This window comes from Colletes gigas, unplaced genomic scaffold (genome assembly GCF_013123115.1).
Source record: "Colletes gigas isolate AHSC1104 unplaced genomic scaffold, ASM1312311v1 Colletes_gigas_Sc00007, whole genome shotgun sequence".
NCBI lineage: Eukaryota > Metazoa > Arthropoda > Insecta > Hymenoptera > Colletidae > Colletes > Colletes gigas.
This window is the reverse complement of record NW_025106636.1, coordinates 175,013-197,953: the sequence shown is the minus strand read 5'-3', so window position 1 is coordinate 197,953 and position 22,941 is coordinate 175,013. Positions and strand designations below refer to the sequence as shown.

Genomic DNA, 22,941 nt, shown 5'->3' with positions numbered 1-22,941 from the left:
TGCAATTTAAAAGATTTTACTTTGTATATAATTACTTGTTAATTTTACATATTAACATTTCTTAAGTCATCACATTGTAAAGATATATACATCAGAATTATTGATCGTACATTTTATTTATTATTGTTGATAACTACACAACATTAGATGTATTATAGTGTATTGATCGTAAACTCACGCTTGATCTAAGACGTTCTGGTTCAGAAGTTCTATCTTCCGTACAAGTTTCTTTTGAATTATATACAGGATTTGATAAACAGTGTTTTTCAGCTTCTTTAGCTTCCACGATCCATTCGTTTATTTCGCTTGTATACATTTTCCTCTGTAAAACATCTCGAGTTCGAGGTCGTGATCCAGTAAAAACAGTAGTACCCTGTAATATATTTACACGATTACAATGCTTAATAAAAAAAACATGTCTTACATTTTTGTACAAACTTACACCAACTATGAGCGACGGTCGTAATTTTTCCAGAAGTTGAAAATCTTCTATTATACATTGCAACTCGTCCCATCTTAACTCCACTTCTTCGTGAAGCATTCTTTCTTCTATAAACAAATATAGAACACGTGAATATTGTCGAAAATTTAAGGGGAACAAATTTTTTGTCCATTCAATTAAATAACAAAAGGATAATAAAAATTCATAGTTTATATCACACGTAATTTATAATCACCGTCTCGTTTGGATGTTGATTTCTTGTAGTGTATTCTAAATCGAAATGCTTCCAAAAAACTGGACACCACGATCGTTAACACAATCATTGTCACCAGATAAAATGTCATAAAATATATCCTTGTGTACGTGCCAACAGTAAATGCATACGCGTTCATTAATATAAACCAATTATTAACAACTGTTAATTCAAACAGAGTCATACCACTGGCAATTAGATTGTCGAATGTATTAAGATAGTAATATCCTAATGTTGTACTTTCATTGACCGAATATTTGTAAAAATCCTCGACCGTTGTATTTCTGTTAAATAATTTTGTCGTGTGATGGACAGTTTAAAAAATTACGTTAATTTGTATACAAAAAAAAAAATAATTATGTTTATACATACTTGCAGCAATTTCGCATGTTGTATCCGGCGAACAATTCCATTCCAATAATCGCGAAAAAATAATATAAAACAAGCATAACCACTGCGGTAGACGACATCAAAGGGGTTAAAATAACCAGGGTACCAAATACATCTCGATATCTCTTTTTCATTTTAAATAATCTCAATAGTCGAAGTGGTCTGAATAAAACAAAGAATGTTGCTGACGGAAAGAGACGTATGATGCACGCGGAAACAAGGGTCATTACGGATGTGCCTAAATCGAAAAGGTTCCATCCAGAACTAAGATACCATCTTGTACCAAGGCCCAATACTTTTATCAATGCTTCGCTAACAAATACTATAAACGTAAAGAGTATTACAATTACTATAATACTATACAATACTTTTATAAACACTTGTCTCTACTTACTTCCTCCCAAAAGAAAAGTATCCCAAGATGCTGCGAACAAACACGCGCTGTAAAGACTATTGCTCGGCTGTAGTATCCTTATTATCATAGCGATACCATTTGCAATTATTGTTATGTCTAAAAAAATTCATAATCTTTACCAAATATAATCGACCACAAGTTGATTCTGTACGAATCGATCCTTTAAACATACACATCAGAGTTTCAAAATATGTCCATCTAATAGCAGCATGAGCTCCTGTGCAGAGAATCTGTAAAGGTTTTGATTTGCTATGATACCAAGGTACAGTAGAATATTGTGGTTCCCACTGTAGCTCTATTGTATCATAAATATTCAAAAACTCATCTGCACTTAATAATCCGGTTCCAGAGGCATTCAAATATCGAAACATTAAAACTATATCTCGTATACCTGTAAAAAATATTTTATACATAGTACAGAAATTTTGTTTACTTTTAAGACCGGGATAATTTTATACGAACGTATTATATTCATTCAAATTTACATACTTTTATTAGGGGCATAGTATCGCATCAGCCCTTCGAATTGACGGAATCGCATTTTATCAGCATTTTGCTTTGAAACTAATAACTGAAAGGCATGCTGACATGCTTTCCTTTTATGTAGAAACAGTTTTTTAAACTTGTCACGTTCAGCTGCTGTAAACGTTTCGTTTACAACTGCCAACATCAAATTCATCATCACGTATAACATTGTGGATAAGTAAGATACAAAATATATTGCGTACCACTTGTTTTTCGAATATGACGGCATCATCACATCTGGAAAACTAAACAGTAAAGTTGTTACTAAAATCAAAATACTTTTATTGCAAACACGTAAACACGTAGTTTTATTCAAAGAGTCTTAATTATTTGCAAGTAATTCTGTGTTGAAAAATTATAATAAATATTGTTGTGGTTTGTTTTATTGTCTCGCTATTCTATGATTTGATTAGTATATAATTGTAGAATTGTGTAGAATAGCTTTTGTAAGACGATTATACAATTTAGCAAATTTTGTGAGAATGAAGAGTAGAAAAATCATAGTACAGTTTGTCACTGAAGCAAATAAAACGATTACTTGATCATATAAAAAAGATTCATGAATAATTACTGTCTGTATCATAACGGACATACACAAATGTTTTATATACATTTGCAGTACTTACTTAGCAGTGGTAAGAAGAACAAAAAGACTTACAAAACTATCTTGCAATGTACAAAAGTTTCTATTCATTTCGTAAAACATATAATAGCCCAATACTGTATAAAGTATAATGAAAAATAAAAGCAGGCCTAACATGTCCACAATCGGAGGCAACGTCAAAAGTATTTGCCTTATAAATCTTCTTACGCCTCCGAAACACTTTGTATCAACTAAAAAGATAGGTCTTAGAGCACGCGTTACGCGAAAATGTGACGACTGCCGCACTAAGACTGTCATTGCTTCTAAAAACATGATGGCCAATGTAACGCACTGTAACAAAAATTTATGCGTTGCATATAATATACAATAATTCATGGATATACATAATTTTGCAAAAGAAGAGTCGATAAATGATGCGTATTAAATATTTACATTCAAATTAATTAAAATTCCACGGGAGACAAATATGTCACGATATTGCCCAATCGCTGTAATTTTATTTCGGTCAAAGAAAGTAATTATTTCGACGAAACAAAATTTTTAAAAATTGCTTCTTACCTTTAACACTGTCCGTTTGTGTTTTAACATAGTCGACCAGCCGATCCATCTTAATTTTAAAGCTAATTCAATGCCTATGATCATTAAAGCAAAAAGTTCTATCGATCCGTGCGCCCACACTGGTATCTGAGATAAAATATATAAACTATAACGTTACAATAAGAAACTATTATCTTACAAAGAACTTACGCCAAATAATGGTACTGCTGGTTCTTCCACAAGAGCCAAAGCTAAAAGTATGAGAGAAGTCAATAAATCTAATCCATAATACCAATTATTATGAACTAAGAGATATGCTGGTAAATCTTCCGGATGTTTTGGATGAGACTCAAATTTTTCATTGTTTCTGCCTTCCTATAATAAACAGTTCCTTTGAAACATTTATTTTACGTTTAAAAAGTAATTATTAGCATACAAAGTCCTATGTTATAAATATTGTTGCGCCGGGACCGGGTGTTTCTTGTAGAATTCATTATAACACGCAACTAATAAACACAAAACTAAGAACACAAACTAACGAACAAGAAATTTTATTTAACAGAGCTCTGATAATCTATTAAATAGTTGCCGGTTCTTCTGGTAAATGGAAGGCACTTCAGTCCGTCGCAACAATATCATTATAAGTATTATTGTTAAACAAAATTATCGATCATAGATACCTCTAAAAATATTGCAGCTTTATGGTAATTCATTTCCCAATATAAATCATGATCCAAAAGAAAATTATGCAACGGAAGTACAGCATTATCAGTCATGTTTTCTTTTTCAGCTTCGTCCGTTTCAAATTTGTCAGGAAACTGACTTGTCTGGTTATTTTCTATGGGTGAATTTATGTGGTTCTCTGGAGAAGAACACGATAACATAGATCCATATTCTAAAATGAAAATAAACAATAAATAATCCAACTTTCATTTACATTTAGTACATGTATTGTAATAAATATATACTTTTGTAGAATTTTATAATACTTTATATATGTATGTATAATAAACATTCAGAAGGAAGACAAAAGTTAGTACATTAATTATAAAATATACGGAATTAAAATCAACTTGTAATTTAATAATTACTATAAAATAAATTATTTGAGGAGGAGTAATTATGTGTTCGTAACAATGCTCAGATTTCATTATAAAGTTGTCACTAAACGGAAGAATGATATTAAACAGTATCGTTATAATTGATTCAGCTTACTTTGACATGATCGATGCGAAATGTCTTGTTCGGGTGATTGGTTTGCATCATCGCTAAAGCGTTGGTAATTGCCTGAATATTCGGTAGTTTTAGGAGAAGACATTTGAGAATAGTATGTCATATACGTTCAGAACACAATACATTTGTTAATAAATACCTATTTACACTAGCCTATTTAGATCTATGCAGTGGGGTAACTGCTCGGAAACTGAAGTCCGACTAGATTAAATTAAAAAAGAATATACGAAGATACGTGCACATTCTTGTGTGATAAATATTACCTATTACAATGTCATAATACATAAACTGATGTTATTCGACGCTCTCGTATTTGACGTACAGGTTGTAATACGCATGCGCATTTACACATATGGGATCTATCCAAACACTAATTAAATATTATTTAACAAACCTTGACACAACTAAAACATACCACCACCTTTTATTTTTTATATCTATACCTATAGTAATTAAGAAAAATGATGAAAAAACCTTTTGTATAATAAAACACATTATACTACCTATTTAGTCATATTTTGACTATTAAAAAGAAACGAAGAGAGCCAAATATTGCAGAAAAGATATAAAATAGATGTAGCGTTTAATATATATTGTCCAGATATATATGTATATAGTTATCATTTATCAGTGATTTTTTAAAACGATCGGACCTATAAAAACATTCATTCATTACTTTTCTCAATAATTTGGACATTGTTTTTAGTTTTTAGCGGGCATTTAAAATATCTATAAGGCCCCATAAAATACCACCACACTATCTATGAATCGAGACTCGAACTGCTAAAAATTATTAGAATTACAGAATAGGAAGAGCTCGACGAACGAGATTAGAAAGAAAGAGCAGTAGTATGCGACAAAGACAGAGAGAACTTAAATCCCGCCATTTTGATATATTGAAACGCAACTTGATTATTTACTAATTACTTTTTTCTTGTAATTAGATTATTAACTTTTAGAGTTTAATATTATAGTGTCGACGCTTGACAACATTCTAATGTTAAATACGAAATAATTATTATTTCTCTTAAAATAATCTTAGTTCGAAACGCTAAGTCGTGTTCCAGTCTGAATGGATAACGTTGATAATAAGAAATATTAATGTATTTATAAAAATACTATTTGTTTAAATAATTATTATCTTCGATTAACACGTTCAGCCTGTCGTAAACATGTTAAATAGTATTAAAGTGGCATGTTCTTATTGGCATCGAGTACATCAGGTATCTGTTTAACGCGTAATCCATCGTGTACTTAATCCCAGCGAGATTAAAGAACAAGTAATTATACATCTGTTTGCGGAATTACACCTTAAAAATTGTTGGGAATTATTGTAACATACCTATTGGTAATGTAATAAAATAAATTATATTCAAAATTTCTGTATTTATTATATATTTAGATTCAAATCACAGAAAATTAGAACTTTAATCTGTGTGGATATTGACTGCTTCTTAATCCAAACATTGCTGACAAGTAAGCAAATAGTGTTTTCCTCTCTTTGTTCTTCTTAATAACGGAAATGACAAATTTGTCCACTACTTTCTGATCAGTTTTTCTCTGGTCACTCGCTTTGTAATCGTCCTTCTTCTTAGTGAAGATATCACCTTCCTCCTTCTTTGCACGTTTCTCGCGTTTCCTTTTGAAATAATCATCATTTACGTGAGGCGGAAGTTTTAAACCCGAAAGATTAATACTCGTCGACGTAGCAATCACATAGTTTTGACTAACTCTTCGGAGAGGGCAACCATTGATCAAAAACGGACCTGTTTTTAAAACATTCGTATTTAGTTTTGCGTTTCCATCAGACGATAATATTTAGTAATTGTGAGTTTACGCAACCCACCTGTAACTAGAAGCAAACCGCTTTTAAGTTGCTTTAAAAGTACAACTCGTTTTCCTTTATGAGCTCCAGCAAGTAAGACACAAATAGTCCCTGGTTTCAAAGAAGGCCTCAAATAACGACGGTGATCGCGAAAACACTTCTTAGCATGATGTATAGTCACAGGATCTGCGGTAGGATAATTAGCACGCCTTTTTTTTAATAGTACGATTCGTTTTTCTCCATTTTTGTCGCCACTGATTTTCTTTTCTACGGTTACTGGCTTCTTAGGTTTAACCTGTTATTAAACATTTACATATATAATATATATATAAATTACACATAAATAAGAATAACACCGAACATCATACATAATGTTACGTAACATACAGTTTTTGGAGTTTTCTTATTAAGAAATTTGTAAATGGCTTTCTTATGGAACATACTGGTACGACTAAATCTGTAAACACCATTTCCTAAATCGTAATTTCGTGGCCTGATTCGACCCTTTTTTCCACCTTTTTTGTCCGAAGAAGCATCTGCCTTCTCCGGAGAATTTACTTTTGTATCCATTGCTTTCTTTGTATCGGTCATCTGTATAATAAATATAAACTGAATCAATTACGATACAACTACAAATAAATGAAATGATAATTAGATATTTGACATTAATTTCAATATTTATTTTATAGAATAATCATATAGACTTATTGTATATTGCTACTAAAATTCTGAAGTTATGTATTCCATTGTCATAATCCCTTACTAAGTATGTTTACCATGTTTCGTAAAGGTTATGTTACATTTTCATTAACTTAAACGTAAATTATAAAGAAATTTACAGAAATAAATAAGAAACTTGGTTAGCATTTTACAAAATTCCATTACGACGTACAATTTAAAAAATATATATCGAAGTTATTAAGGAGAAAAACGAAATGTCAAATTTTAACCTCTTAAAGTTTTGAGTTCCAGAAATTGAACGAAATTATAACATTGACCAAAAATATGATGTTCTTCTTAAAGAAGAATTATGAAATATGTAAAATCTAATAAAATATATAACATTTGTTCTAATACAACAAAAGATTACTTCGATAATATTAGATTAATATATCCCATTCCATCTTACCGTAAACCGTGTAGATAAAAGAAACTATACCTTAGTTCCATCTATTGGCCAAACTCAAAACTCAAGATCATACATCGATACACATATCGACCTTATTCGATAGATATTTATTGTATAAAAGACAATATAAAATATTTAAGAATATATTTCTGTTTAATTCAATAAAAGTAACGTCATTGATTAAATATACACTAACTGAAAATAACAAAGGTGGAAAAGAAATAATTAACACGAACGAATATATCACAAAACTTTCCGATAAAACGACTATAAAACGATACGTATTTATCATATACGTTTCCTATCAGTTTAAAAGGTTTGACGATTATTGATGACTTTTCTGTTGAACTACCTTAAATCGGTGAACCAAACAGATTGGTGGAACGATAGTGGAAACGTTAGTTGATAGTCCGCCAATCGAAAGACTACGCCTTGCGATAGATTCAATATCCACCTATGTACATACACCACATAGTCCAAATAAACCGTTAAAAGCTGATTTCTGAGAAACTAATGAAGATATCGATTCCATTTTTAAAAATTTTAATTAAATGGTACCCAGGTTGGTCAATCCATGTGTGCAACAAATTCTTTTGGGGGCGACTATTTGGGGGAAAAAGGAAGGCCCTCTAGATTCTTTTTAATAAAGCTTAGTATTATTCTTTTGTCATTTGGATAGATCTTATCAAATCAAATATCATTTACTTGAACCATTTCTTTTTTCCCCTGTATAATCGTAGAGTCAAGGCGAAAAATTGAAATTTATTCTACAAATACGTTTGTAGAACAAATATTCCAAGCTATTTTGATTCTATTTACAAATATGCGCTTGTAACTGGAACATTTTCGCAACAATAGTACGCCTGTTTGATTTCAGTATTTCCAAGTCTTCTAGCAAATAAAAATCTTTAAAATGGCCAAAAAACAACTTGCAACACTTTATATATGTATTTGATCCATACGATGTACGTTATAGCAACTACTACACTTTATAGTCATTATCATACGCAATATCTTGATATAAATTATTATAGATAAAAATAGAAGAGTTTCTAAAAGGAAAATAAATTTTAACTGATACTTTAATCGAGATTTAAAGAGCAAGTTCTGTAGTAATAAATATGTAAACGAATATGTATAAAATGTTATATTAAAATAAAGTATATATCAGCATAATTATTGTATTGTTATGAATTTTATTTAAATGAATGCAATTCGTTAATAGTTTTGTTTATCGCTATATGTATGCGCACATTGACGCGCTATTTTCTTTAAAGGCAGAAAGTTGATTTGACAACGGAGTGTCTGAAAATTCTCTTAGATCGAAGCCGACCAATGCATGGATTAAATATTACTCGTTGTACGAGTAACATATTCAGCAATTATTTTGCGATACCGCCGTTAGACATTAATTACCTTTGCAGACTATTGGTAAATATAGAGAATGCCAGCAGAAGATGCAACGTTCAACTATTATTTCGACGCTATCGAAATTTGTGAGTCAGGACAGATCAGAAAACGAAAAAAACATGTTAAAGGCATACTTGGTTCAGCCGCCTAATTGGACTTTTCTTTGGCGCATTTTAGGATAACAATATTTCGAAAAAATATTATGCGTTTCGTATCGCGGATAAAAAAACTATCTGTCTTCGTTCAAAATGTTCGTAGAATTTGTTTGGTAAAATGGTCAAAAGAACCGTCATGGTCTTTATAACAAGGATGGCGTCATCCGAATGTGTTCGTGTATTTTATCAAAGCTATGAAGTTGTTAAAATTCAGTCACCACATTCTACGTACTAAGCTAAAGTGAAATAAGTTTCACTAAATTAATTTCTTGGCGTACCGTTGTTTATACTAGTAATTAATACTCGATAAGTATTAGGAAATTCAGGGCGCAGTGCGTTGTGCTGGCAGTCAAACATTCAGGTAGTTTTGCGCTGGTGTGTCCGAGAGTTAATAGCAAATAAACCTCTATATTTTCAACGAAGAATAAAATGGAATCAAGTTACAAGGCTGATATGCGAATGACGTCCATATAGTGAATATAATATTATAGGAATAAATTGAAAAATTACAGATTTTTGAAAAAACCGGAACGTTTTGTATAAATACTTAAAGGCTGTGTTTTCCATAAGAAAAACTTCTACTTTATCGGAGTTTATACAAAATAATTAATATAAAGAACATGTTACAAGGAATTCTTTTCAAGAAATGGTTACTGCTTCGTTTTTTCGAATAAAAGTTCAACCTGAAAACTCTGAAATGTTTGAGGTTATGTTTCGTTAAAACATGAATTTCTTGCATTAACAAACAAACCAACTTATTTGGACAAGAAGAACAAACTGGATGTAAGTTAAAAATGAAAACAGGTTTTTTTTTTATTATATATCACATTTTTTTTTATAACAGAAAATATTCTTTGCATCGATATGGTATAGGTTTTGTATATTTTCTGTTAAAAGACCTCTATGGATTTGTTCCGTTACCTTTTGTTAATTTGTTTGTTTCTAACATTTATTTTAAAACTGTTTTATAGTTTCTTTACTCTATGTATTAGAATTATATATTATAATTACAGATCAACTTGTACATAATAATGCAATCAATTTGTATTAATTTTAATTAGTTTTCCAAAATGAGGAGACAACCGACAAAATTTTTGATATTGAAAAATGTAATTAATTTTTCTTGTACTGCTTTAAGCGTGTCATTAATGTTGGATGTAGACATTTCTTTAGTTTTATTTCATATTTTGAAATCAGTGTCTTATGTAAATAATGTACAGGTATTTTAATATTAATTGTAATACGTTACCATGACTCATTTAATACAAGGTATATTAAAATAAAACATTTATACAATGAAATACATTTTATAATGGTAAGATTATCTTATCACTGAATTTTATTTATATCTGTTATAGCAGTTTACATGAATGGATGATGCTTGGAGGCAATGAACGGAATGGAGAGACATGGGCATGGACATGGACACTCACATGCGCATTCGCATCGTCATCGTCATTCACATGGAAATTTACAAAGCGCATCTCAGAACTCAAATCAATCGTCGAAACATAGCCACACCCATGCAACACACATACAGAAAGACACAGCTGCTGTACAAACGTCTCAGAAACCAAGAAATTACAAGCTGCTAGTTGATCCGTTTTTAGTCAAAGGTGCAACAAAGTTATACAGATACGATGGAATGGTCCCAGGAGATCCGACTTATCCTGAAGTTCAACCACGAGATCCCAGATCGCAGTTAACAAGAATTTGGACTCGTTTGGAACAACTTGACTTGCCTGTACCTAGATTCAAAATTGACTCTAATTATTGCGGCGAACCACCACCGCTCGAAGTAACGTTTTGTCATTTAAATGATAATATAGATAAAACTTTTTTAACGGATATGGTTCAAAAATTTGGAGTTGTAGAAGAACTTATCGTTTATTATCATCCTTTAACCAACAAACATCTCGGTATCGCGAGAGTTGTATTTGAAAGTACGAAAGCTTCAAAAGCATGCGTAGAAAAATTAAACAATACGTCTGTGATGGGCAAAGTCTTAAGAGTGTTCCTCGACGCATTCGGTGAAGAGTGTAAAAAGATCTATGATGAATTGACCGTAGAAAAGAAGGCAGAGAAGAAAATCGAAAAGGAGATTAAATCTGAAAATGATCAAGAGAAACAAACACCGATTGAAAAAATTATTACCGAAGAACGGGACGATTTCAGAAGTAATAAAAAAATGGTGTCGAATATAGAGAAATCGAGAGATACGTACGTAGAAAACTCAAGATACAGCAAATATAGAGATTACCCTACTCCTAGTGGCAGTACTGGAAGCGATTTAGGCTATGGTACTGCGCCCAGTGAATTAAATTATTCTAACAATTATTCTCAAAATTCTACTCCAGCCACAAATTATGATTTTTATTATAGCAGCTATCATCATCAACCACCGAATAATTATTTAGCAAATATGCCCCAAAATGTAACGCAAAATCTCTCGATTCAACAGAATTCAAGTATATGGTGGGGGAACAATACAGGGTCAACAGGTTACGCATCGTCCTCTATGTGGCCTGTACAACACGGAACTAACATAGATAATCCTAATTCTAACATAATTCCGATTACGAAGGCTTCTAATGTAAAAATGCATCACACACCTAAAAAAGAAAAAGAGAAGGAGAATCAAAGCATTACAAAAATCTCGTCGGGCGATTCGCCGATAGAGACGCGTAAAACGTTAGACTTGGATACAAGAATTGCTATGTTATTGAAAGATAAAGCCGGAGGAATGGCACCGCCGTTCTTGCAGTTTGGTAGCGATTCCGAGGATGAAAAAAAGTCTGCGAATGCAGACAACGAAATGCTTTCGGAACCACCGAGTCCTTTTCTGTCTCATGAAACGTACAAATCGTGCTTCGAGAAAATGAGGGAGAGGAATAAGGAACGTTGGAAAATACATGAGAATAGCCTCAATCAGTTTTCCGTTGACGAAGAATTAGGTAGCGTCATAAGTTCGAGCGAAGACGAAGCGTTATTGGGAAGTTATAGCCCTGCACCGGACGATATTGAACCAGAACCACCAAAAGAGCCACCGCCTCCGCCTCCGCCCGACGATGATAGAATGTCATTAAGTCCGTTAAGTTCAGGAGATGAGAAAATCGAGGAGGTGATTATATTAATAAGAATTCTAATTTCATATTATTACAAGTATGAAGTGTGTTTTACAAATAAAATGCACAGGTTATAGCTCAAACGGAACCTACGAGTCAGTTATATCCAGGAGCTGGTTATCCTGGACATCTAACCCATTATCCCAACAGTGATATGTACCATTGGCCACGACCAGCACAATATCCATATCCTTACGGAACAACATACTTACAGAGTCATTACCAACCTAATACTACATCATTTTCCGGAGCAGTAGGAAATCATCAAGGGGCTAATTATTATCCATCTTTTCAATCGCGACTTCACGCCATGGCTAATCACAATATTACGAAAGATAATCCACAGGTATATACGTTTCTGTTTTTAGATACATGTATAAATGCTACATCGGAGTTATCGAATAACTGTTAAAAATTTAGGGTCCTACTATTAACGGAGTATTGAACAGAGTTGTAAATGAATTAAAGCAAATTTTGAAAAAGGACTTTAATAAGAAAATGATTGAGAATACTGCGTTCAAACTGTTTGAAGTTTGGTGGGACGAAAAGAAATCTGAGAAAAGTCAAAATCAAGGAGGATATAATACCATTGTTAATAATAACGGTAATAAAGAGGAAGGCTCGAAACCTCAAGGAATATCACTGCTTTTGGAGCAGACAACTCCGCTTGGATTTAATTACGATGGATTTGGTTTGGGAATTAGAGCTAGTATGCCAAAGATGCCTTCTTTCAGGGTAATTTTTCTACGATGTACCATTATTTTTCCTAATATTTTTATCAACGTACGTTAATAATTTATATTGTAGCGCAAAAATAAAGCTCCTAGCCCATTGCCGCAAGACGAAGATAGCCGTCAGTCTGATCATGGCGACACTGAGATCATAGAAAGCGATAGCGACCTTGACTTAACATCGGTACAAAAGGTTAAAAGGCCGATCACTTCTCTTCCAAGTATTTCTTCGTCGTCTTCATCGTCATCGTCAAACGATAGCAGTAGCGACGAGATGAGTTGCATCGAATCTTCCAGCAGTTCGAACGATAGTTCCGACGAAGAAGTATGTTCTGGCAATTTTGAAGACGAGGTATACATTAGATTCATTCCGAATATCTTCTTCCATTAATATACCGTATGCAATACATAAAAATAATCTTTTATTTTTAGCAAGACACGGACAGTCGTATGTCGGATCAACGTCCCTTGGCTTGCAATAGCGAAGATCCCGATATTTTAACGGAACTTGCGATACAAAGGTCGCTAGATTGTCCAACTCCAACTGGTAGAGAAACGCCAATACCGAATATTAAAATAAAAGACGTGAATTCAAATGAATTTTCGCAATTCGAAAATGAAGCTAATTCTGTGTCGTCTCCGCTAAGATACGAGAGTGACAAAGAAGACGTTGGAAAGGCAAACAAAAATTCTGTCAATGATGAACATTTTGAAAAACCTAGAACAATTAGTGTAGACGTGAAAGTGAAAAATGTGCAGGACGAAACAGAAAGTGATGTAAAGAGTACGTTTGCTTCGGTAGTACCGGTAAAACAAGAGCCTCGTGACATGCAAAAAATGGAGAATTCTGCAGCAGAAGCTTTAATAACATTGGCTGGACAAGATAATATTATAAGACATAGGAGTCCGGGACCTTTACAACCAAATATTATCAGAGCTCTGCAAACTATGTCTGCCAAGTACATCAACGACGAGCCCATATTGAAAGAATCGGAAAAGATTGAAATGTTTAGCGAAATACCTACTACCGATTCCGAGGAGGAGAGCTTAGAAATCAGAAGATTAAGGTTTGTAAAATCATATTATCTTGTAATTATGTAAAAGGTACAGGAAGTTACTTTAATTATTTTGCATTTATTAGGTACCAAGCTGAAGCTGATCTTCGATTAAATGGTCAACAAAGTCCGAGCTCGCCCGGTTCGCAAGCTTCGCAAGTTTACATGGAACATTCTTATTCATTACCGCCATCGCAACCAGAAATAACAGAATTTGTAGTTCGCGCGCCGCCGGCACAAATAAAACCCGTGAAAATTAAATCTTCGAAAATTATAAAATTGGCAAAGAGCAAAGATAAGACCCACAAAGTAGAAAAGCGGAAATATAATAAATACACGAAAATACATAGTCATCAAAATCATGAAGGGGAGAAGGAAAATATTCAAAATGAATTCGTTTATGAAAAATACTCTCAACAAGTTGTTCAAGAACCAACGGTCACGTACAAAGAACGTGATCTTATGTCAGAAATGGCTATTTTGTACGAATTTTTAACTAGAGGTATAGACGCAGAAGACGTGGAATATTTAAGACGAAGTTACGAAGCTTTATTAGCGGATGATAGCCAAGGTTATTGGCTAAACGATACGCATTGGGTCGATCACCCTGCCACGGATATTCCAAGCCCTGCGAAACGAAGAAAAAGGGATGAACTTAGATTACACACCAGTGGAAGTGCAAGAACAGAAGGATATTATAAAGTTGATGTACGAGAAAAAGCTAAACACAAGGTATAATATTCTTTACGTTAACTAAATTCTTTTTTAATTATACATTCTCAATGGATATATTGTATATTTTCGTTTCGAACTGTTTCTTATAGCATCATTACGCGCAAAGTATACAACGCAGTAACGATGTCGAAGATAGTAATGGTCCTTATGCCGGAGGTGATGGAACAATAAATGGTCCCAAAAACAATTCTAAAGCGTTAACTGGTAAAATGCAAGCTCTGTCTCGCGAAGCCCGAAGTAATCAACGTCGATTATTAACAGCTTTCGGTATTGACACTGACAGCGATCTTCTTAAATTCAATCAATTGAAAGTAAGATTTAAATTATTTCATTCACTCGCCAATACTGCAATATATTTAAGTATACGCTTATAAATATTTTATCTTGTTCTTTTATCCTTACAGTTCAGAAAAAAACAGTTGAAATTTGCTAAATCTGGTATTCACGATTGGGGTTTATTTGCTATGGAACCAATTGCAGCCGACGAAATGGTCATTGAATATGTTGGCCAAATGGTTAGGCCAGTTGTTGCTGATTTAAGAGAATCTCAATACGAAGCTACCGGTATCGGTAGTTCTTATCTTTTCCGTATTGATTTAGATACAATTATTGATGCAACCAAGTGTGGCAATTTAGCACGATTTATTAATCATAGCTGCAATGTGAGTATTATAATAAAATTTATATCTTTCAGCGTTACTCCATTTTTACCTATTCGGGTTTCAAGTAAATAGACATACGTAATGTTATTTTAGTAAAACGATTCATTCTTTCTCCTATTTTTTCAGCCAAATTGTTATGCAAAAGTAATTACGATCGAAAGCCAAAAGAAAATTGTAATCTATAGTAAACAACCAATAGGAGTTAACGAGGAAATTACGTATGATTATAAATTTCCATTGGAGGATGACAAAATTCCTTGCCTATGTGGAGCTCCTCAATGTCGGGGTACCCTGAATTGAAGCGTTCATAAAAAATATATTGTTCATCCTTTTTTCCTGTCTTCTACACTTCATCATACCCTTCTCATATTTTTGTAAATATTTCCCCATGTAAACATTTTATAAAATGCAATGGAAAATGCTAAATTATGTTAATATGTGCTCCTTTCTTTATCTAACATCCTTCCCATTACAACAATATACAAAGTATCTAAATAATTCCGGCAACCCTTATATTTATAATTTACAATTGTTTTTGTATAACTTAAGATTTTATTCTCATATTATGTTTCTGTTAAAAATAAAATAATTTGTTGAAAGATAGAAATTATGTCAATCGATATGATAGCGTCCAAGAAAATTTTACTTCTCTAATCAAATTATTTACGTACAATTTATACATACAGGAATGTTTTGCACTAAATTCTATATAGCAAATGTATTATGCTTACTTGTAAAATGAGATACATTCACTGAAAATGAAACTCTTGTAAGTTACGTTACGTTATACTCAAAGTTTGCCAAATTTTATTCGTAAATAATTAATAAAAATTTGTAATTTATTCGTAAATTAATTTCCCTTTACGTTTTATTTCTAAATTTGAATCCATTCACGGCTTATTTAAATCAATATCCAGGCAAGCGAAGAAATGTGTAAAAACAGGTTAACTAATAAATCTAAAATTTATATTTGCTATTCGTAAATAAAATTTGCCCGACTCTCATTATACTAGCAATATTATTTTATAAATTTTAGTATTGTGGTGGTCGGTATGGTCAGATTTGGTATAATTAACGTCGACACTAGTAACGACGAATTTCCTTAGCGTTTAACGGAATGGTGGAGAAACAAACATATCCTACCGCACTAGCCACATGTTACGCCAGGTCAGCACTTCATAAAGAACGTGAACGGGAGCTTTTCCTTCTTGCTCTTGAACTTTTTCTGAATTTTTTCTGGAAGTAGAGCTCATGAATACCTAGAAAAAAGTATTAGACAACATTTCATTTTGATTTCGATTAAAAATCAAATTTAAATTGTTTTAAATTCGCAGCCATTAGCTCGGTGTTACCCATAATGAAGAAGTTGTTCTTCAAAGGTAACACCGATTACCAGGTCTCACCACGAGGAGGTTGCTGCGAGTGGAGACCCAAAGTGAGATCGATGGAACAAAGTTCGATCGACCTTCCTTTTTACACACTTAGAAACTAGATTACGCAGATGCCAAGTAATTACTTTTTCTAAAACAAAGGAGGAAGGTAAATTGTGGGAGACGCGACACGACGAAACGCGACACAATACTGCGCAGTGCAGTAGGAACATGAGGTGCGACACGTACCGAATAGCGGGTCAAAAGGGGCAGCTCGTTACCTCTTAGCAAGTCCAATTGAAGGGGAGGAGAATCGACGCACCAGACACGGGTTCCCCATTTCTCTCAACGCGTCCTGCTGGGAGCCCGTAGGACCCAACCCGGGACGTCTTACACAGGAGAGAGATCCTGAGTCGGGGCTACCGCAGACAGGAACAGGTCCCCTCTACGGCCGATGACTCTTTCCCTAGAATTGTCTCACCAGAGGACGGCAACCGACCCTTCGAACCATCTAAACGGCCGATCACTTGCTTTTTACATCAAAGCAGCGGTGACCGGAGCTAGAAACGGGGAAACGAGACTGGAAAATAAGCTATTAATTAATTCATTACTTGGCAATCTACGCATTAAATAAAATAATATACAATGTAAATTGAAAATTAACGTCGTAGGTGGAATTAATGAGATTAAAACGGGAATTGAAATAAACATAGGAATGAGATAAAAGGAAAAAGAAATATTCGACGTTAATTTTTACATTCGCGCCGCGCCTTAAAATTAATCGGCTTACGTTTACGATACGGCCGACGTCATCTATTGATCTCCTCCTCCTCCTAGAAATTGATCTGGTAAAAAACTAAAATAAAAATTAATAGTTATACATGAAAAACAAAAATTATAACCTAGATAAATAATGAAAAACAAATTGTATGGAATAATGAATTGGAACAACCCAACGAAGTAAGATAAGGAAAAACGAATTATTAGAAAAAAAACAAACCAACGATGTACACGGTGAATAATAGAGTAATTTTGAAGAGAACAACCCAACGAAGTAAAATAAAGAATGTAACAATGAGAAAAAGAAGAAACCAACGATGTGCAAGATGGAAGATAAAATAGAATCATTTGGAAAATAACAAACCAACGATGTAATACAGATAAAAGCTGAAAGAAAAATAAATGTATTAATTAACGAGACGAACACCCCAAATATTACATCACCTATATATATATATAAATGAAAAAAACAATATTGGGATTAGTTATATTAATATAATTATATGTATACCAATCGGTGATCCTTCCTAGTCAGCATCGCAGAATCAGAGAATCTGAAACAGAAAGAAAAACGCGTGACAGTACCCCCGGCGGTTCCAGGAGTACTGAAAAGAGTCGGTCAGTTGTGCCCGCTTTTATGCAGTCAAGCCAAAGAATCAACGAGCCAATCAGCAGCCAGTCAGCAGTCTTCCGGCTTCAAGAAGTTCTATAAAAACCGTGCCCCCTGGCGGGCCCGCGGCAGATATCCCTCAACCACCAAGCAAGACGGACCGTATCGAAATGAAGAATTTAATCGAAGATTTCCATTCAATCAAAATCGAAGATGGCGGCCAAGAAGATGGTTCACGAGCAGCGGCCAAGGGACAAACCGGTCTTTTTAAAGACCAAGAAAATCTCATATTTGGGAACAACACCAAAACTGAACACCAAAACTGAACAAGTTTTATATTTAACAACTCAGAGACACTTTACATCTCTGTTTTGTAACAAGTTTTATATTTAACAATTCAGAGACACTTTACATATCTGTTTTGTAACAACTTTTATATTTAACAATACACAGACACTTTACATCTCTGTTTTGTAACAACTTTTATATTTAACAACTCAGAGACACTTTACATCTCTGTTTTGTAACCACTTTTATATTTAACAACTCAGAGACACTTTACATCTCTGTTATGGCACAAGTTATGCAATAAAACTGAACATGGTATATTTGCCTATATGTATAGGAAGGAAATTCGTCGTTAGTATTGTCGCCCGTCAATGCACTTAATTATGCAAGATCAGTATACTATCTAATTTTATTTTTTATTATACCGGTTTGTAATATCGTAAAGATCAATGCAAAAACATTATGCACAGCTCTTGTATTTCTTTGATTTATCCAAGTAGTCAAAGTATAATATTTAACAAACTATTGATTCAAATAAAACAACGAAAGACACAAAATTTGTGTAAGTACCTGTTACATGCAACCTATGTATAAATGCATAATAACTAATATTGATATACGCATAACGAACTTAGTTTGTGATATGAAACATTAAGAAAAGTGTAAATTAATAAATAGGTTTCAAAATGGGTATTCCAGGTTTAACAACTTTCATAAACAATCGTTCAGATCGTTATTTGGAATATTTCGAGCTACGTGATAGGTATTTAGTTATTTAGCTGTCAAATATATATTTCGTACAAGTGCAATTGTGTTTTTGTCGGTGATTACGATAAATACGCTCAACGAGTATCGGATTTTTTTGACGATTTGTTAAAGTTATTCGAAGCTGTTAATGCTATAGCTACTGTAGCAAGGATATTGAATTGTCCTCTATTGAGTTATGATTCAGATTTTTATGTGTTTGAGACATTGCACATACCATTTGATACATTGGACAATTACACGGTGAAAAGTTCAACTGGAAATGGTTACACGAAACGTTGTAAAATTTATAAAGTTGAACACTTATTAAATTCTTATAGAGGTTTAAGTCAATCTACACTGCCATTAGCTGCAATATTACTAGGCAATGATTATGTAAAACGTGGTACATTTAGAAACTTCTTTCGTTATTTAAAGTTACGACGAATAACAAGAAAAAGGTATAGTAATCGACAGTATTGTATACAAGCAACTTTACAATGGTTGAGCGGATTTTACACCTTGGACAGAGCAGTCATTGGAATACTATGTAGATCACCTAAAACCGTAAGACAATAAATATTAAGCATAATAGAAATTAATATAAATGGCTATACAAATGCATCTACAGAAATACTTGGTTACTTCCATTGGGGTTTTCACAGGAATATGCAGCTCGTGCCACAACACATTCCATAAACAGAATTTTTTAATTTGATGAAGATGTTAATAGTCTAATGTACATAGAAGAAACTGATAAAAATGGAGACTTTGAATCATCCGAAGAAGAAGAAGAAGAAGAGGAAGAAGACGAAGTTGAAATATTAGACATGCTTAAAGGGGTCAGAATCTGCTACCAATAATGCACTAGCTAATGTACCTAATTTGTTTGTAGATGAATTTCTTATGGGCAATTATCCTGCATATTTTATGGATTTGTTGGTTCGACATTTATATATTTGTCCTGTACAAATAGAGGATTATTCCTATCCATTGAGCAATGTAATAAGTTTAAAAATTATTAGAGTTATATATGCATTTCTGCAATCAGGAACGAATAGATGGAGAGGTTTTATGAAATACATGATGAGAGACTGTAATAAAAAGCTTAAATGTTACGAACCAGAAGGCACTGACACTAAATTTTCTTCCCCATTACTGTCCCTATCTAATCTTAGAGAAGTACCATTAACGAGTCCAGGATTAAAAAATAATGTACAAACATGCGTCATTGATTTTTCATTACCATTTGAATTTAAATTCAAGTTATATAGACACAAATATATAAGCAAAGCCCATATTGAATGAAAAATTGACGCGTAAATACACGTTTCAAGACCCCCTGATCATGTTTGACATAAAACAATACTTTGGAAATAAATCGTTTGAATATAGTTTATCAAGTAAGACTTTCGAAATTATTTTCAAACGATTTATTTTCTAATTGTTCTACTATTTCAAATAATAATTTTTTGATCTTATAGCAAAGAACGTTTACATAATATCAATTCAATAAATTCAATTTGTATTTGCATATTTTTCGCCTATATAGGCAAAAATATACCATGTTCAGTTTTATTACATAAGTTGTTCCAAAACAGAGATGTAAAAAGTCTCTGAGTTGTTAAATAGAAAAGTTGTACCAAAACAGAGATGTAAAAAGTCTCTGAGTTGTTAAATAGAAAAGTTGTTCAGTTTAGTGGTTCCCACAAATGAGATTTTCTTGGTCTTTAAAAAGACCGGTTTTGTCCTTTGGCCGCTGCTCGTGAACCATCATCTTTGGCCATCTTCGATTTTGATTGAATGGAAATCTTCAATTAAATTCTTCATCTCGAAACGGTCCGTCTTGCTTGGTGGTTGGGAGATAACTCCCCGATGAACGCCTCAGGGGGCTCTTATATCCTAGGAGCACTGACCCTCACGAGTGACCGAGCGACATCTGTGCAATTTTGATACACCAATTGTTAACGAATTGTCCCCCAACATAAAATTAAAGAATCATTATTTCGATAATGAAATACTTATAGGAATATATAAAGCATTTCTACATATTCTCCGTCGAAACACGCGTTGTTTGCAACTTGAAACATTAACATCCTTCAATCCGTTCAGAAGTTATAATGTTTTAACCATACGCATGAAATTTCGAGCGAACATTTCTGCATCTTTAAAATATTATAACTTTTGAACGGATTGAAGGATCTTAATGTTTCAAGTTGCAAACAACGCGTATTTTGATGGAGAATATGTAGAAATTGAATATTGAACAACTCAGAGACTGAACATCTTTGTTATGGAACAACTTTTATATTTAACAATTCACAGACACTTTACATCTCTGTTTTGTAACCACTTTTATATTTAACAATTCACAGTCACTTTACATCTCTGTTTTGTAACCACTTTTATATTTAACAACTCAGAGACACTTTACATCTCTGTTATGGCACAAGTTATGCAATAATACTGAACATGGTATATTTGCCTATATGTATAGGAAGGAAATTCGTCGTTAGTATTGTCGCCCGTCAATGCACTTAATTATGCAAGATCAGTATACTATCTAATTTTATTTTTTATTATACCGGTTTGTAATATCGTAAAGATCAATGCAAAAACATTATGCACAGCTCTTGTATTTCTTTGATTTATCCAAGTAGTCAAAGTATAATATTTAACAAACTTTTGATTCAAATAAAACAACGAATGACACAAAATTTGTGAAAGTACCTGTTACATGCAACCTATGTATAAATGCATAATAACTAATATTGATATACGCATAACGAACTTAGTTTGTGATATGAAACATTAAGAAAAGTGTAAAGTAATAAATAGGTTTCAAAATGGGTATTCCAGGTTTAACAACTTTCATAAACAATCGTTCAGATCGTTATTTGGAATATTTCGAGCTACGTGATACGTATTAAGTTATTTAGCTGTCAAATATATATTTCGTACAAGTGCAATTGTGTTTTTGTCGGTGATTACGATAAATACGCTCAACGAGTATCGGATTTTTTTGACGATTTGATAAAGTGCAATGTAGTACCATTAGTTTTGATTAAATAAAATTAGATAGTATACTGATCTTGCATAATTAAGTGCATTGACGGGCGACAATACTAACGACGAATTTCCTTCCTATACATATAGGCAAATATACCGTGTTCAGTATTATTGCATAACTTGTGCCATAACAGAGATGTAAAGTATCTCTGAGTTGTTAAATATAAAAGTGGTTACAAAACAGAGATGTAAAGTGACTGTGAATTGTTAAATATAAAAGTTGTTACAAAACAGAGATGTAAAGTGACTGTGAATTGTTAAATATAAAAGTTGTTCCATAACAAAGATGATCAGTCTCTGAGTTGTTCAATATTCAATTTCTACATATTCTCCATCAAAATACGCGTTGTTTGCAACTTGAAACATTAAGATCCTTCAATCCGTTCAAAAGTTATAATATTTTAAAGATGCAGAAATGTTCGCTCGAAATTTCATGCGTATGGTTAAAACATTATAACTTCTGAACGGATTGAAGGATCTTAATGTTTCAAGTTGCAAACAACGCGTGTTTCGACGGAGAATATGTAGAAATGCTTTATATATTCCTATAAGTATTTCATTATCGAAATAATGATTCTTTAATTTTATGTTGGGGGACAATTCGTTAACAATTCGTGTATCAAAATTGCACAGATGTCGCTCGGTCACTCGTGAGGGTCCGTGCTCCTAGGATATAAGAGCCCCCTGAGGCGTTCATCGGGGAGTTATCTCCCAACCACCAAGCAAGACGGACCGTATCGAGATGAAGAATTTAATCGAAGATTTCCATTCAATCAAAATCGAAGATGGCCAAAGATGATGGTTCACGAGCAGCGGCCAAAGGACAAAACCGGTCTTTTTAAAGACCAAGAAAA

General features: G+C 33.0%; 3 protein-coding genes and 1 long non-coding RNA gene across 9 annotated transcripts; 2 read left to right on the top strand and 2 right to left on the bottom strand.

The window, feature by feature from the left end:
- Positions 1-75: 75 nt before the first annotated feature.
- On the bottom strand, positions 76-4,730 carry LOC122396166 (two pore calcium channel protein 1-like). Of its 2 annotated transcripts, XM_043394327.1 has the most exons (13): positions 4,539-4,730; positions 4,382-4,453; positions 3,847-4,061; positions 3,377-3,541; positions 3,188-3,313; positions 2,652-2,959; positions 1,990-2,270; positions 1,673-1,891; positions 1,480-1,596; positions 1,068-1,407; positions 678-979; positions 443-549; positions 76-373 (listed from the first exon to the last, which is right to left on the bottom strand). In XM_043394327.1, exons 3-13 carry the CDS (start codon positions 4,048-4,050, stop codon positions 134-136), a joined length of 2,409 nt encoding a protein of 802 aa, XP_043250262.1. In that variant the 5' UTR covers positions 4,051-4,061; positions 4,382-4,453; positions 4,539-4,730; the 3' UTR covers positions 76-133. The 2 variants fall into 2 exon arrangements, with proteins under 2 accessions (XP_043250262.1, XP_043250261.1); XM_043394326.1 differs by having other exon boundaries at positions 4,382-4,730.
- Positions 4,731-5,777: 1,047 nt separating this feature from the next.
- Positions 5,778-7,388, bottom strand: LOC122396203 (60S ribosomal protein L6). 2 transcript variants are annotated; one of them, XM_043394393.1, is made up of 4 exons: positions 7,354-7,388; positions 6,612-6,815; positions 6,246-6,519; positions 5,778-6,165 (listed from the first exon to the last, which is right to left on the bottom strand). In XM_043394393.1, the coding sequence occupies exons 2-4, from the start codon at positions 6,813-6,815 to the stop codon at positions 5,819-5,821; spliced, it is 825 nt and encodes a 274-aa protein (XP_043250328.1). In that variant the 5' UTR covers positions 7,354-7,388; the 3' UTR covers positions 5,778-5,818. The 2 variants fall into 2 exon arrangements, with proteins under 2 accessions (XP_043250328.1, XP_043250329.1); XM_043394394.1 differs by lacking the exon at positions 7,354-7,388 and adding an exon at positions 7,175-7,312.
- A 1,691-nt stretch (positions 7,389-9,079) lies between these two features.
- LOC122396201 (histone-lysine N-methyltransferase SETD1) lies at positions 9,080-15,728 on the top strand. 4 transcript variants are annotated; one of them, XM_043394390.1, is made up of 10 exons: positions 9,080-9,701; positions 10,280-12,039; positions 12,114-12,389; positions 12,464-12,778; positions 12,851-13,126; positions 13,207-13,841; positions 13,916-14,561; positions 14,654-14,875; positions 14,969-15,226; positions 15,353-15,728. In XM_043394390.1, exons 2-10 carry the CDS (start codon positions 10,309-10,311, stop codon positions 15,524-15,526), a joined length of 4,533 nt encoding a protein of 1,510 aa, XP_043250325.1. In that variant the 5' UTR covers positions 9,080-9,701; positions 10,280-10,308; the 3' UTR covers positions 15,527-15,728. The 4 variants fall into 4 exon arrangements, with proteins under 4 accessions (XP_043250325.1, XP_043250327.1, XP_043250324.1 ...); XM_043394392.1 differs by having other exon boundaries at positions 10,277-12,039; positions 12,851-13,099; XM_043394389.1 differs by having other exon boundaries at positions 10,277-12,039.
- Positions 15,729-18,776: 3,048 nt separating this feature from the next.
- On the top strand, positions 18,777-20,323 carry LOC122396354. The gene is made up of 3 exons (XR_006259033.1): positions 18,777-18,836; positions 19,457-19,585; positions 19,684-20,323. It is a non-coding gene; the product is annotated as an uncharacterized LOC122396354 (long non-coding RNA).
- The last annotated feature ends 2,618 nt before the right edge of the window (positions 20,324-22,941 follow it).